Source organism: Conger conger, chromosome 4, assembly GCF_963514075.1.
Source record: "Conger conger chromosome 4, fConCon1.1, whole genome shotgun sequence".
Classification (NCBI taxonomy): Eukaryota; Metazoa; Chordata; class Actinopteri; order Anguilliformes; family Congridae; genus Conger; species Conger conger.
Window position 1 is genome coordinate 61,271,075 of NC_083763.1, and position 14,494 is coordinate 61,285,568.

General features: G+C 37.6%; 1 protein-coding gene across 3 annotated transcripts in view; it reads left to right on the forward strand.

Moving 5' to 3' along the window:
* The window catches only part of LOC133125794 (myosin-16-like), a 123,020-nt gene that overhangs the window by 104,732 nt on the left and 3,794 nt on the right, over positions 1–14,494 (forward strand). For all 3 annotated transcript variants that reach the window (XM_061237406.1, XM_061237407.1, XM_061237408.1), the window contains 3 exons: positions 5,990–6,083; positions 8,269–8,339; positions 13,044–13,146. In XM_061237406.1, the coding sequence (XP_061093390.1) occupies positions 5,990–6,083; positions 8,269–8,339; positions 13,044–13,146 (268 nt within the window). The remainder of the gene's footprint in view (positions 1–5,989; positions 6,084–8,268; positions 8,340–13,043; positions 13,147–14,494) is intronic.

Consider the following 14,494-nt stretch of genomic DNA (forward strand, 5'->3'; position numbering starts at 1 on the left):
TTTTGCCAACCAACTTTGTCAAGAACATGATTAACAGAGAGACAGTACAATTTGCATCAGCAGCTAAATATTGCAGTGGTACAGCCATTTTGTGGCTGCAGTCTTGGTTTTTGAAACCTTAGTCTAATTCAGTGCAGACCGTCTCCCCAAGCCGGCGTTGCAGAAGGCAAAGTGTATTAATCATGTCTCTCTGGCAGTGGTCTGCCTCTAGTCTACACCTTCTTTAAGAACATGACACAGGGCTGGACCCTTGTGTTGGCGTGGAAGTTTGTTCTCACAACTTTTCCTTTAGACTGTCCAATTTGCTGCCTACAGATGAGATAATAGGTTCTGTGTTATGAGTTTCTTTACTGAGGACCTATTTTATATCACCTTGGATCACAGCTACCAGTAGAACGGCCAAACTGTCACCTCGTGAAGCTTTCACACTACAGTTTCTGTTTGCATAAAATATGTATATTTTTTTGGCTCCTTTCACTCTCCTCAATGTACCTAATCATTATTCCTGTAGCATTTCACACCTACTTTTCCTATGATACTGAATTAAGGGTGTGTTATCTACCTTGTAGCTAAATAGAGGTGTTATGGTAATTATGATATTCTTTAATACTTTAAATTCTAAACCTAAAATTCTAATTTAATGTACAGCGCCAGGTTGCCATTGTTTTTAATCTCACAAATTAACCAGGCTTGCTTTTGATGTGTGAAATCCTGTATGATGACAAATGTGACAATAGCTGGCGTATCAAGTGTGAATTGCTGGCTACCACACTGAATAATATTGCTTGTTGAATATTTTGTATTCACGCGGGTGGAATCCTGTTTCCCTCGCTTTATAGTTTAGCGTGTTGTCTCAGTAAAAAAAATGATATATATATATATATATATATTTAAGTATAACCACTGGAACATCAGAGATTAATATTGTAGCAACCATTTTTTTCTGACTACATCTTAGCTTCCAAGTATTTATTTAGTTCATTTTTTAAAGTTAGCTAGTGTAAAATTTAATTGTAATATTTAAAATGACTGGTCAATTATATTAATTTTTTTAACAGATGTCTTGCAGTATCCAATACATAGTACTGATGTTGATATCATATGACAGTAGTCATATGAGTCACGTGGTTGGCACATAAACTAATGTTGGCTTTTTTGGAAAAGGAATGCAGTCTGCAGTTCTTAAACCAGTTGACAGGCTATCTGGTTTGCTAGTTATCTGTGATATTATGGAGAGTTTATGCATTTGGTTATTTCTCACCAGTCATGAGCAATATGCCTCATTAATTTGTTCGAGTAATTCAGAATGAGGAAAACAGTGGCTAGAAGGCTATCCAGCTGGCTACTACCTTACAATTAAATGAAATATTACATGGTGAATATGTGTTGCCAGGTGTTCTATGAGTCAAGAGAAAGCACTAAAACTTGTCAACTTGACAGCAGGAGACAATGGAGTGGAAACGTACTTTAAAATGTATCATATATAAAATGTAAACACAATTTAAGTGCCGGTTAATCAGGCAAAATACATAAGAACACGCTGCGGCTGGTACATGTCCCTGAAGGATAATGCCCTCGCTCTACGTGCATATATGTGTGTTTAGATGAAATTCTCTGGAGTTTTCTGACACCACACATATCATCGCACTGCACTTTGTGATTAGTGTAGGCGAGTGTCTGTGGCCCTAGTGTACATTTCCTGACCAGTAGCTTTAAATAGTGCATCATAAGTTCTTACTCTTGACGGTTGCTTAGCATAGAATTTGAAATGCTCTCAGATGGGAGAATGTATTTTGTGTTTCTTGTGCAGGCTATACAATTATAATTATTATGAATGCTCAAAAATCCCCATGAGTATGCAGTTGTATTAAGGGCTCTTGCGTTTTGGCTTCATTTCGATTGTGTTATATTGTCACATTTAAATGAATTCATAGTTTGAGGAGTCTTGTCTCTTCACAGCAGAAACTTGCTAAGCTTGCAACCAGATGCCCTTCACAATGAGTTCCAGCTGAAAAGTAGGTGGGGTGACTGCATTTTGTTGTCTGCTTTCAGTGAATTTTAATCAGTGTTGGGTTAAGCACTGTCGCGCATCTGTCTGGCATGTTTATCACATGTGCATATTATTGCTTCAAATGATGCATCACCAACAAACCGAAAACCTTTCTGTGTTTGTTTAAAACCCTTTCATGTTATCTGAAGGCTTCAGATAAAATGAACACCTTTTAATGTATAATTTTTTTGTCACCAATTAGTTTGTCATAGTGTAATGAAAAGCAGAAGTCTCTCTCTCGCCCTCCCCTCTCTTTCTCTCCGAGCGCCTCCCTCATTTCGAGTAGAATTACAATTCCTGTCAGGTCCCGTGGAAGTTTATTTAGTCACGTGACACCAATTTTCTCTAATGGCCGATGTGTACCTGTTGTTTTATGGGCTTCTCTCTCCCCTTCACGGGTGTCATTCCCACTGCTTTGCATGGGGAGGAAATCCCACACGGAGCTGTGTAAAACATAATCACTTTATCTGAGGCTGATTTGAGACAAGAGCTCGTCCACGTTCCCTTCAGTTCCCAACCAGGAGAAGCATCCCTGGCTGAGCCCCAAAAGATAATTACACCCCAGGGAGAGGAACGTGTGCTCAGCCTGACGATCACATTTGCTCTCTTACTTGTCTTAAAGAATGCCATTCCACTCTACATCCCAAATTACACGTGCTGGAAGGGAAGATTCAATTCCCATGAAAATAGATATTTTTATCCCTCACATGAAATTTAATTGCACTTGTCTCTAACTGCCAATGAAGCAAATTGTGATGTGTTATAAATGTTTGCCATCGTCACTAGCGTAGTCTTTTATCAATTAGTTATTTGTGATTGTTATTATTATTATTATTATTATTATTTACAATTATAAATGAAATTGTAAATATTTTTTATCATTTTGTAATTGGATTTACAATATCCAGGGTAACTTGCAGAGTGGCATTGATGCTTGCAAATTGTCAATATTTAATTGCTATTACTTGCTAATATTTCTTCTTTTTTTAAAAGAAGAATGGACAGTCTGCCCTCCTTTCACATTTTCACTGTATTTAGACGGGTAGTAGGCAGAGAGAGAGGATCAGAAAGTACTGTGGCAGGAATTGAACCCCTGTCTGTGCAGGAAGAAAAACACTGTCCAAAGTGTTCACAGATAGCGTGTGAGCTGTGAGTTTTACATGTTTTGGTCCATCCATCATGAGGCAAACTGCTATCCACACGATAACATGTGGATTTCTATAAAAATGTATGTGATGGCTTTACTGAAGTTGAATTGTTCTCATCTTAGCGAGGAAAAGTGTGTCCTCAATGTATCCATTTCAAAGCCTTCAGTGACACAGCGTTTCATAACCACTCCACTCTCCACCTCTCAAAAAAATATAGAGCAGTCAACCTGTCTTTTAGTGAAATAGCATTTCAGCTTGGCATAAAACATTCAGGAGCTTTAACCACGTATGAAACGCCTCAAATGTTAACATGGGACTTTAGACAGATCCTTAATGTTTGACTTGTTTATGAAAAATGACTGCTGCTTTTCCGATCGGAAAAAAAAGGGCACTATGCTAATACCTGCACTAACAAAGTAGGTCATATTTATCTAGCGGAAGAGAGAACTTCCAATCAAACGATAACAAAGAATCTTTAATTCAGGGCCCTGAATCAACAGGGCCAAGAGTGACAAGCTCACCTGACGGTTCCCGTGCTGGAGCGCGCGGCTCTGACACCTCCCCTGCGTCACGCGCCGTGATCAAAGGCGTCTCCCGCGCCTCCCTGTCAGACGGCGTGTCCCCTGCACCTCCCGCTCGACGCCTGCCGAGGAACAGCCGTCCGCCGTCACGCTGAGTCTGTCACCAGCCGCTCCACGTGACCGTTCTGATTGGGAGCGCAACACGCCGCATTCAGCGGTATTGATGTTTTATTAAGAGTGTCCCGGGTTCAGGAAGTCAGGGATGTTCTGGGGGGTGGGGGGGTGGGCGCATTTACGGCACGCCGCGTCTCCGAGAGGAGACTAACCCCGGGCTGTCACTTTCAATCCTCCGCAAGAAAAAAAGAAACAAAACAAAAAAACAACAAATAAAATGCCGCACGGCAGAGTGGAACCTTTTCTCTGATGGGAGCAGGACTGTTGTTTGTAAGAATTTTACTAGGTATTGATCTCTGTACATAGCCTCCTTGCCACTACATCCACTGCCACCATTTTGTGTCTTCTGTACACGTGTTGGCTTTGGAGGAACAGAGATCGAAATAGATTGTGTGGCTTTCACAGCCGTTTCACAAAATTATTTGAAAACCAGTTAATATACTATATAAGTATATATAATATATGTGTAGTTATTTTCTGAATGTAAATTAAATTTCACAGGTGTATTTAGTTTAATTCATGGAAGTGAGATCCATCACATCTACAAGCTAGATATTTTTTATTTATTTGAATTGTTCATCATCCAGTGCATGGAATGCCGTCAAAAATTATAATTCTTTTAATAATGTAATTCTTCAGTATTTGCAGTTTATCATATTTAAAGCACAGATTGACCGTTGTTGGAAAAGCTAATTTACAAGGCCATTTTTAACATAACTATGAAGCTAATTCTAGTTGTGGTTATACACAGGATATAGGATTTATGTGTGTGCATACAGTATACAGCAGGCCTACTCTAGTTAACTACAAGCTAGTGTAAAATACAATGGCTTTTAAGACACTTTTGTTTCAAATGTCATGTTGTTTGTTTGTGCGTAGCCTATCACAAGGCAAGGGACCCTGGACAGTGGGGGAAAAAGTGGAATTTGGTGAAATTAAGACTGATGAAAGAAGATGGTATGAAAGAGAGTATCTAAGAGCTGTGAGCTTTTTGAAACCTTTGGCAACAAGTTGCCATTAGCACAAACAATTTTACTGGGAGAACATCAAAGCACAGAAGACACAGAGTACTGTCTATCAGACATGATGGAAACTATATGGTAAAATATCTTACTGCTTTTGTGCATTGTATAGCACTTTCAAAGCACACTGTTTATTTTTCTGTTCTCCTGAGCCAATCCGCATGTCTACATTTTATTAGTGGTGCGAGCACAAAGAAAAGTTGCTGCATTCAAATATATGGCTCCAAGGGGAATTGTATACAGTATTATAAACAATATTTTAATTTGCTTCACTTTTAACTGCTTATACAGGTCGCTATGAAATGTGCAAATGCTCAGACATATTCCTAAATGTATTTTTTCCTTGAGTGAAATTAAACATGTACTTGTTAATTCCTTGTTCTTCCACATATTATTTCAATTTTGCAAGGAAACCATCAACCACTAAGCTTTTTCTCACATGCTTTTTTGCTTCTGTAGTTGAAGTTAAAAACCGCATTGTTTTATGATTATTTTTAATCATTTTTTACATGTAATTATTGTTTCTACAGAGGCATATCCTTTGTGCTTTTGGATCCAAACAGGAAGCAACATTCTTCAATGGACTTCTTGTGCAAGAAAAATATAAGGAATACTTCAACCTTGTGTTCATTGTTTCATTTCACATCCAATATGCTTGAGTGCCGAGCCAAAACAGCGGAAATTGAGTCACTGTCCTAATACTTATGGACTGCGCTGTAATTAATATAAAAGAGGTAATACGGTATAAAAGACTGTGGCTGTGAAGGATATTGTATAAAGGTATAGAGGTCAAGTATTAACACAGGGCCACTGCATTCATGTCTAATACAATGTCCAAGAGCAGAAACTGCAGTCTTTCTTTGTGTGTCCTTCTATATGTGAAATTACTATGGAACATGGCCTAGTTATTTTTTTTCCACGATATGTAAAATATTTCAGAAAGGATGAAGTTAACCCTGCTCCCAATTATGGTTTGGATTGGCCACTCATGGACCAACAAAGGCATCATTCCTTTTAAGAGACAACAGAATAATACTGTTGGGCCTGAAATTCAATTTATGTTTTCTCTTTCAGCCATTTGCAAGAAACCAAAGATGCGATGGAGGTGGACCTCAGGAAGCAGAGAGCAGTGATTGATGAAAATAAAAAAGAGATTGGACATTTAAAGGTATGTGACAAAGAGTCAATCAAATGGAACCTTGCATTTCTATAATTGCCATTTCCTTTCATAATGGTAAAGAATGTTAGCAGAAAATAGGGAACTTCAGTGTATATGCTGTCCTGAACTGGCATAGTTACTATTGCAAGTGTTTTAGCCAATATGCAAACACACGCATTGGGCCGGATTTACTGAGTCTTTTGCAGCAAATAGGTTTGACCCAATACAAGAGTTTTGTAGGTTTCAGAAAAGTAGAAAATAGGGTTCATGAGATTAATATCATAGACGTATATCCCCTACAGAGGACAGAAATGAATCGGCAGGTCTCTGGATGGTATGAAAGCATATATGTGTGTTTGTACACAGATTGGATCGTATGACAAAATAACACTTGCATTTTTGTGCACCCTGATTTTACATTAAAGTCTGCCTTCAAGTTGATGTGTAACTTGGGAAATGACAGGATAGAAAACCTTCTCTGGAAAAAATCGCTCAGCTTTTTTTTTTACAATGCTTCAGTAACATATCACACTCCATTAGAGTGATAAGGAGTAGTTTTGCATACTTGGTGGTCAGATGACAGTTGTCTCTTAAAGCACAGATTGTAGAGAGCCACTTTCTCTACCACGCCAGATATTGCAACAGTCTGGCCATCATTGGATCAAGGGAGGCTCATCGTTTTATACCAGATGGCCAGAGCGAGATGAGGGTGTTATTTACCCTCGGTTTCTGTATTGAGAGCAATGGTTATCCATAAGGATCCATCTCAACTGCCAGCAGAAGTTTGCAACTGAGTGAAAGTGCTTTATGACAATAGGAGAGTGTCCAGGAGAACATGTTAAATGACGGTGCTGGGTCTAAGTGCATTCAAATGGCTTCTCCCTCTGGACAATCTTTCCTGAATGAAGGAGGTATTGTAAAGAAATTGTCACTCCTTGTTCAGGTTCACCAAAGTATTAAGCTAGAATTTGAGGATTTTTAGATGGATGAAACGAGATAGCATTCAGAAACTGCAAGTGACATTCTCAGGGCTTTATCTGAAAGACAATGGTTAGTTTTAAGTTTCTTCTAAAACATGAGATACTAGAAGACCCCCTCACCCTACCCACAAATGAAACATAACTAAACTGCACTTCAGTTGGAAGAGGTGATATTCCAGTGTTCAAATGCCTAACATGCCAGCTCCAAAAAAAAAGCGGGCTGAACGTATAAAATTATATACATTATGTTTTAAACATGATTTCTCATGCCCTGTAAATCGGTTGATGTATACCGAATCCTGGATACGTGCCACCCCTGATGACTTTCTGCATTGGCAAGGAGAAATATAATAGATATAAAATATGAACAGATAGATTAAATGATAGATGTACACATAATCCTTGGGCCAACTGCAAAAAGGTTTTTAGCAGCCGGGGTTAGGGTTAAGATGTAACATTAACAATATTAATTAAGCATAGTGACACAGAAAACGTTTTGTACGCACGTGTTGGAGTGTCTCAGTTTGGGTTGGGGAATTGGAACATACTGTTAGCTTCAACCGCTAGGGGCAGATTTCAGAACACAGAGGCCGATTGCAGTGGTCAGAACATTCGGTCACCTGTCGTCAAATTAGTATGACGCCAGGCTGATGTTTTGCAAGAATATATACTGCATGTGAGTCTGGGTTGATGCATTTCAGTGAAGGTTAGGTTTTCAACTTTCAACAGAGACACTGAGAGAATAAGAGAATGAATATGATTTTTACATTTGTGCATAAAATGTGAATGTAATTATATTTTTCACATTCCCTCCCCCCCGCCAAAAAAAGAAAAAAAGAAATAAAAAAAGCCAAAAATAGGGTTTTTTTGCCAATTTACTAGTTTGCAGTTTCTGCGAGAGACTTAACAACAACGGCAGCCATGACACATTGTTGATAATGCCCGCATGTAAAGGTGTTGTTCATTAAAACCCAGCGCTCATTTGAATTATAATCACGTCCAAAAAAGTGCAGTAATCAGCGGCGACTGTGCCCGACGGTTTTAAGACACAGTAGACTAGCACACCTCGTTTCCTCCTGGTCATCCTTCATGTCCTGATGACTGCTCTTCTCAGAGTCCGATTGGTCAAGAGGATTCATGAGGTTTGTATTGCACTTCATCACCGTTAATGTACTGAGAGTTAATGAACTTCTGTTTCCCCCCTGCATGCTCAGGCCATCCACAGTCACTCTGCTAATCAGCAGGCACTTCTTAATCAGCTCAGAGGTCGTCTGGAGGTAGAGGAGTAAGTACAGTATTTGATAATATTCTTTCACCACCATTATATTCAGTCCGACTGCGCTATTCTTTCCACTCAGTGGGAAATTGGGGCACTCATAACAAAGGTGCAGCGAAAAGTTCTCTCATTATTTCAGAAGATAATAATGTATGTTCATGGGTGCATGCTAGGTCATATCAGTTTTAAGTTCATGTGTGTGGCAGAAAAGCAAACGTGCTCCAATTCTGTTTGTTCAGCTGTGAATTATTCTGGGGATTATTCAATGTTAAACATGTTGCAGAATGCACTGAAAGGTTTAAACTGTTTAGGATTGTTTTATGTTTGTATGATTTAAGTGTGTGGTATAAAATGCTTTATCAAAGTGTAAATATCTGTTTTGATTATGCTCAGTCCACATGTCCTTAAGAATAATTAGAATGTCTAAAGATAAGTTTTATATCATACTTGATTTTAGTTAATATATAATATTAATTAAAATAAATTGGCCTATATACACTACTCTGAACCTAGATGAAGTATGGTCTAACTAAATAGTGTGAGCAAGGATTTTCTCTGTCCAAGCCTCATGAACACCAATTAACAGTTTTAAATTTAAGCAGCTCATATTTTAACAAACTTACAGTCTGCAGAAAAAGGAAGCTTTTTGCACATTGAATTTAAAAGCCCTTTCTTTCAATCTGGGTCAATTTCTGGATCTACATACAAATCTAGTTTTACATGTTCCCTTTTCTAGTAAATGTATAAATTGCTATTTTTAATTGATTATTTTTTCCATTTGTGTTTCTTATTACATTTAATCAACCATGGCTAATATGTCTACTACATAATGGTTCAGAAACTATTCTTTCGCCGAACGTTCAAAACAGCAAATGGAGAATACCAAGTGGTTTTGACAGCCAAATGAGAGGGTTAGCCACCCCAGAGTTCAGTGCAGCGTCATAATGGATAAATAATGCAGGCTTTGTCTGGCGGAATAACGAAACTGCAAACTGATGCATCCTAGTCATGTCAAAGAGTATTTATCAATGATGGGATATCTATTAGTTCAATTGAGAGAATAAAACATAAAGTGAGCGAGCATTACTGATGAGCACCTGCCTGCTGCCCTGACCCACCCCGGCCCGCTGCCTCATTAACGCAGCTACTTTCCGCCATCCCGTCTACATTCTTAATCAACTAGCTGGTTTTGTTTTCCTGCCAATCTCATTTGTTTTGTCCCCTATTGGTTTCAGATTCAGTTTAAAGCTGTCAGTCATTTTAATGGCAGTATTAATATGTGGCAGTAAGACGAATGGCTTTCTTTGTCTGTTTTAATAATTGAGGTGGGGGGGGGGGGGTACTATATATAGATCCTCTTGATTGATTTTCAGAAAATGAATATAATAATCTAAATTGAGATAAGGATATTCAATCGGACCCTTTTCCTCAATGTCTTATCTTTTTCCGCCATTTTGAATTTATGGTCTTTTACTGGTAGCTTTTATCTTTACCTCTGAATTTATTTTCATAACTCAGGTTGCATTTCACTTATAGGTTACATAGATAAAGATCAAATTGTATTAACTTTCAGCAGTACTATGATCAAAACAATAACTATTGGACTTGATCTGTTATTCATTAAGTAGACCCATATAAATCCTGCTCCATGTTGTAATAATTTAAAATACTACATGAAATCCTTCATGATTGTGGGTAAACTAATGAACCCCTGCAACTTTATATGAAGTTTATTGGGATCCACTGATTTAAGGTGTATCCTAGATTCATTTTCACATGGCATTTTACCGAGGCATTTTACAGAAGTTGTATTTTCTTAGGATCTTAGTCCTAATTCATGTCCTGTTATTATTCTCTAAACCCTTAGAAACCATTTTATGGTACGATGAGTGGGTTTCATGCATTTCTGGGCAGACTGTTATGTTTAAGTTCTTGAGCAACATAGATTCATGTAACGTCAACAAGTTCACATAGGACACAAATTTAACGCAAGGCCTGAAACCTTAGGACAGTTAGAATAGCTGATTGTGGTTTTACATATTTCTCTGTACACAGTCTGTGTGTTTATTACATTTCTTAAACAGAAAGAAAATTTACAGCAAGAATGCGTTATGTAAAAACTGTTCAGAATATTGATGTTAGTTAGTCAGTTGTAAAACACATATGGGCCAACTTCATTCTTTACGCTGCTCAGAATATCAGTATATCAGTATATCAAATTCGTAGTGCATAGAATGTGCCATGTCAGTCCTTTTCCAACTTACTCATAGAGTGATGCCACTGGGATATGTTCATTGGGGCACGTTAATGAGACATGTGCCTGACCCTGTTTCTGTGGGATTTTACCAACGGACAAAGAAGACCTGTACACAGCGCAGTGATTCTGCCCGCTGCAGTCCCTGCTGAGGCTGTCTTACTGACAGCTGTGGCAGCCATATTGCCGCCAACAGTTTATCAGCATTCCATATGATCATAAAAACCTAACCACAATTATCTGCTCTTAATTAGCAAATCCCTAGTGATTACAACTGCGGATTACTGTAAATGTTCAAAGAAGCACTCAAACATGAGGTAGTGTGAGCCTGCCATTATCCTTAACGTTGTGCGCAATTTTCATTTTAGAAATGGAAAATTGGAATATGGAAATTGGGGGAAAAAATTTAATTAAAAACTGGTAAAGTATATTTAACTATTATAGAGCATTTGGTCCCTCTTCGACTTGAAATAAGTTCCTAAATAAACACAAAACATTCTACTATGATTCTGGAAACATTATCTGTTGCACGTTGTTTGTTTAATGCATTTCTCTACATTAAACAAACCAATGTAAAAGCCTGATTTAGCCATCTACAGTGACATATATTTTCATTACCTGGCTTATTTTAAATTCAGACTCCATTATAATGGAAAGAGACCATTAACGCATAATATGCATGTAATTATTCCAGTGTAAATCTTCCACATTTACATTAGGTTCTAGTTTTCCCCTATGACGCAAATGCTTTCAATTAGAATAACATTTGAAAGATGGACCAGGGGATTTGTAGTATACAGAACTAACTTAATTATGTTTGTCAGGAGGAGATGAGGACAAAAATAGTTTGGTTAGAAAGCCATCATGCCATCCTTGTAAACTGAGCAAACGTACAGCTTTTAATTCCCATTAGAATTAGTGTGACCTCATACTGTACGTTTCCACAACAAAATATGCTTCAAAGTAGAGAATGCACAATTAATGTTAGAGTTGTATTTCTTGGAGTTGTGTTCGATGAAACTCTTGGCACAATCTTTTTTCCAGATATGAAATATTTGGCATTGAGGTAGCATTGGAACTGACTACTGATCTTCTATATCTCATTTGAGTGGGGGAAGGTTTTTTTATGTATAAAAGTTGTGTTCTCAATGTGGATATTGAATTAGGGGTAATGAAGACAGGCTGTTGAATCTCTTAGAAATTGGTACATTGACATTCACTGTCTTGATTAAAATAGGTACATTGATGTTCTTTGCCTTGATTAAAACCCTTGAACAAGCCCTTGTATTTTCTACCAAAACATAATCTTTAATGTTCAGTGATATGAAACAAGTCAAATGAGAATAGGGGGAGGTAATTTATATAAAAATTGCAATTACTTGTCAGGGAAAAATATAGTTTTCCATATAAATCTTCATAATGGCCTCCTATCATCTTGGTTGCTTTGTTTTAAGTTTCTGCTAATAGGGAAGAAAGTTTGTGCAGGAATGGAATTCATTAGGATGGCGACAAATATGCAACTCAAGCACGATTGACTTGTTTCCATCCGTTGCTTTGTACGAAGACTGCATAAAAGGCTTGAGTTTCTCTTTATAAGAAAATGATCATTAAAAATATCTGTAATGCACAGTCGACAGAGGCTGATATTGTCTTTACAAACAAGTATTTAGGAAGTTAAATGTATCTTCCAACTGGAAAAAGTTCATTATGGCATAAAATAGGCTATTTAGATTCTGGAAGAATGGGCTATACAATATATACTATTAATAAGTGTTCATTAGTTCAGTGAAATAAATTGTCTTGCCAGTAGAGAGCTGAATAATGTGGGTCTTGTTGAACTTTTATGGAAGTTCAGTTCAGTAAAGATAGTTTGAACCTTTGTAGCTTAATTTCTGTTTATACCTTTTCTTGTTTGGCTGGTCTGGTGGATCAGTGCATTTCCTCCAAAAGGTGAATGTTACCATAAATTCACCCTGACTGTCCATTGTCCAAATTAATATTGAAAATTAAACTGTTGTCTTTATCTTTCATATTATTGGATGCAGTAATATGGTGAAGTGAATTTACTGCATACATGTGAGGATTTCAAGCTGGAATAACCATTTCTTTAACTAGATCAATATAATAAAAAATAATTAAAATATAATTAAAATTTTAGTAACATAACACAATTTGGTTTCAATTGTGTATGTATGATTACATTTTGAAATGTTATTTGAACACCCTAGGGTAAGGAAATGCAAAATGTTCTCTAAGTACTATAGGACTTTCATGTGTGAAAAAATGACTTTTTCTGTTCCCAGCACAAGAGTACAACAGTCAGCTATTACTCTGTTACCCATCAACAGTATGGATCACTGTCAGTTTTTACTCTGCTAACTATGAACAATATGGATCATTTTCAGTTATTACTCTGCTAACTGTCCACCACTGACTGCGTGCTACATGTTTGCTTCCAGGATTGAGAGGGAGAGTCTCATGACACGGAATCTGTGCCAAATCGAGGGCATGCAGGCCAGGCTGAAGGCCAATATGGAGTCCATCACCCTGCTGAATGAGCAGGTACTGTCAAATCTCCGTCACCTGCTGTCCCTTTTTTGTTTTATTTTAACGGTGAAAGTCGGTCAATTTTTCCATCAGTAGCGTATACGCCTTCCAAGAAAGTGAAGGAGAAAATTATATAAACAGAATTGTCCTTTTCTTCTGACAGCTAGGTTAAATGACCTGTTGTGATTTTTTTGGTTTGAATGCAAAGCTTCTCTGTGTTTTCTGCTCCGTGTTGGTATTCTGTTGCGTAAAATGTAGAGTAATGGTCAACTGTTGCGATTCCATTCTTCAGTATAGTAACTATTGGTAATGTCAATGTGTTAAGAAATACCTTTGCTGAATGTTGGGGAAAACCATGGTGCTTGATGTGCAAGATGCTGTCTACCTCCTGCTGTCACTGGCTGAGAAAGGAGCCTCAGTCTTATTGTTTAGGCATTTTCAATAGAGAAGTCCCCAGGGTCCCCATCCTAAATTTTGATAGATATATTTGTAGATACCTTCACCCACGTGTCACAAAGGGTCTTTGTCCCCTGAAAATAACAAAACCACAGCAATAGTGAATGATAGTGGATTGAAACCTCTGGAACATAAAACCGTTATAAAAAGCCAGAGCAGGAAGTCATTATGCTGTTGGGGGAACGAGCCAGTGAAGCCGGAGACTTGTGAAATATTCTCATTATAGGTCATCTCGGTAATTACCTGACACCTACAGATGGAGTCACTTCTTAATCAAACGAATGAATCATTACTGATATTGATTCAGACTAAGATGTTTGAAATAATGACTCCACTAACTCAAGCAAAAATTTCAAGGTAATTTCAGGAACTTCTGCACAGACGTTTCAGTCTAAATAATAATGGAATGTCTTACTTCATTTCTGTGTAATGGTAAGAAAATGAGCATGGCAGCGGAGGCTAAATTGCCCCTGCCTAATCTGCATAGATTGCTGCCCTGGAATAGAGTCGGAAAAGGATTTGATTTCTAATTTCTGCACCCGCAATTTATAACGCAGTACAATTGGCGTCCATTTCTGAATGAAATGAGACGGACTGAATGCGATGTTGCAGTTTTAGTTAGAAAAGATCACACTTTCTTGCAGCAGTTTCTCTACGATACATTAACTGGGACGTGTTTAATCTAAGGACAGTAATTTATCAGTGGTATTTTTTTGTCGTTTCTTGACCTGGGGTGACTGAATCTTTTTAAGCTGAAATGGATTTGTAACTGTTGGGGTTCGATTTTTTATCGAGGGGTTTTCCAGGTGGTGTCGCACAAAATTGATTATTGTTCATAAGTAAAAATACGTTAAAATTACATTAACGTAGGACTGTGTCAGTTTTAACTAAAATATGATGTAGTATG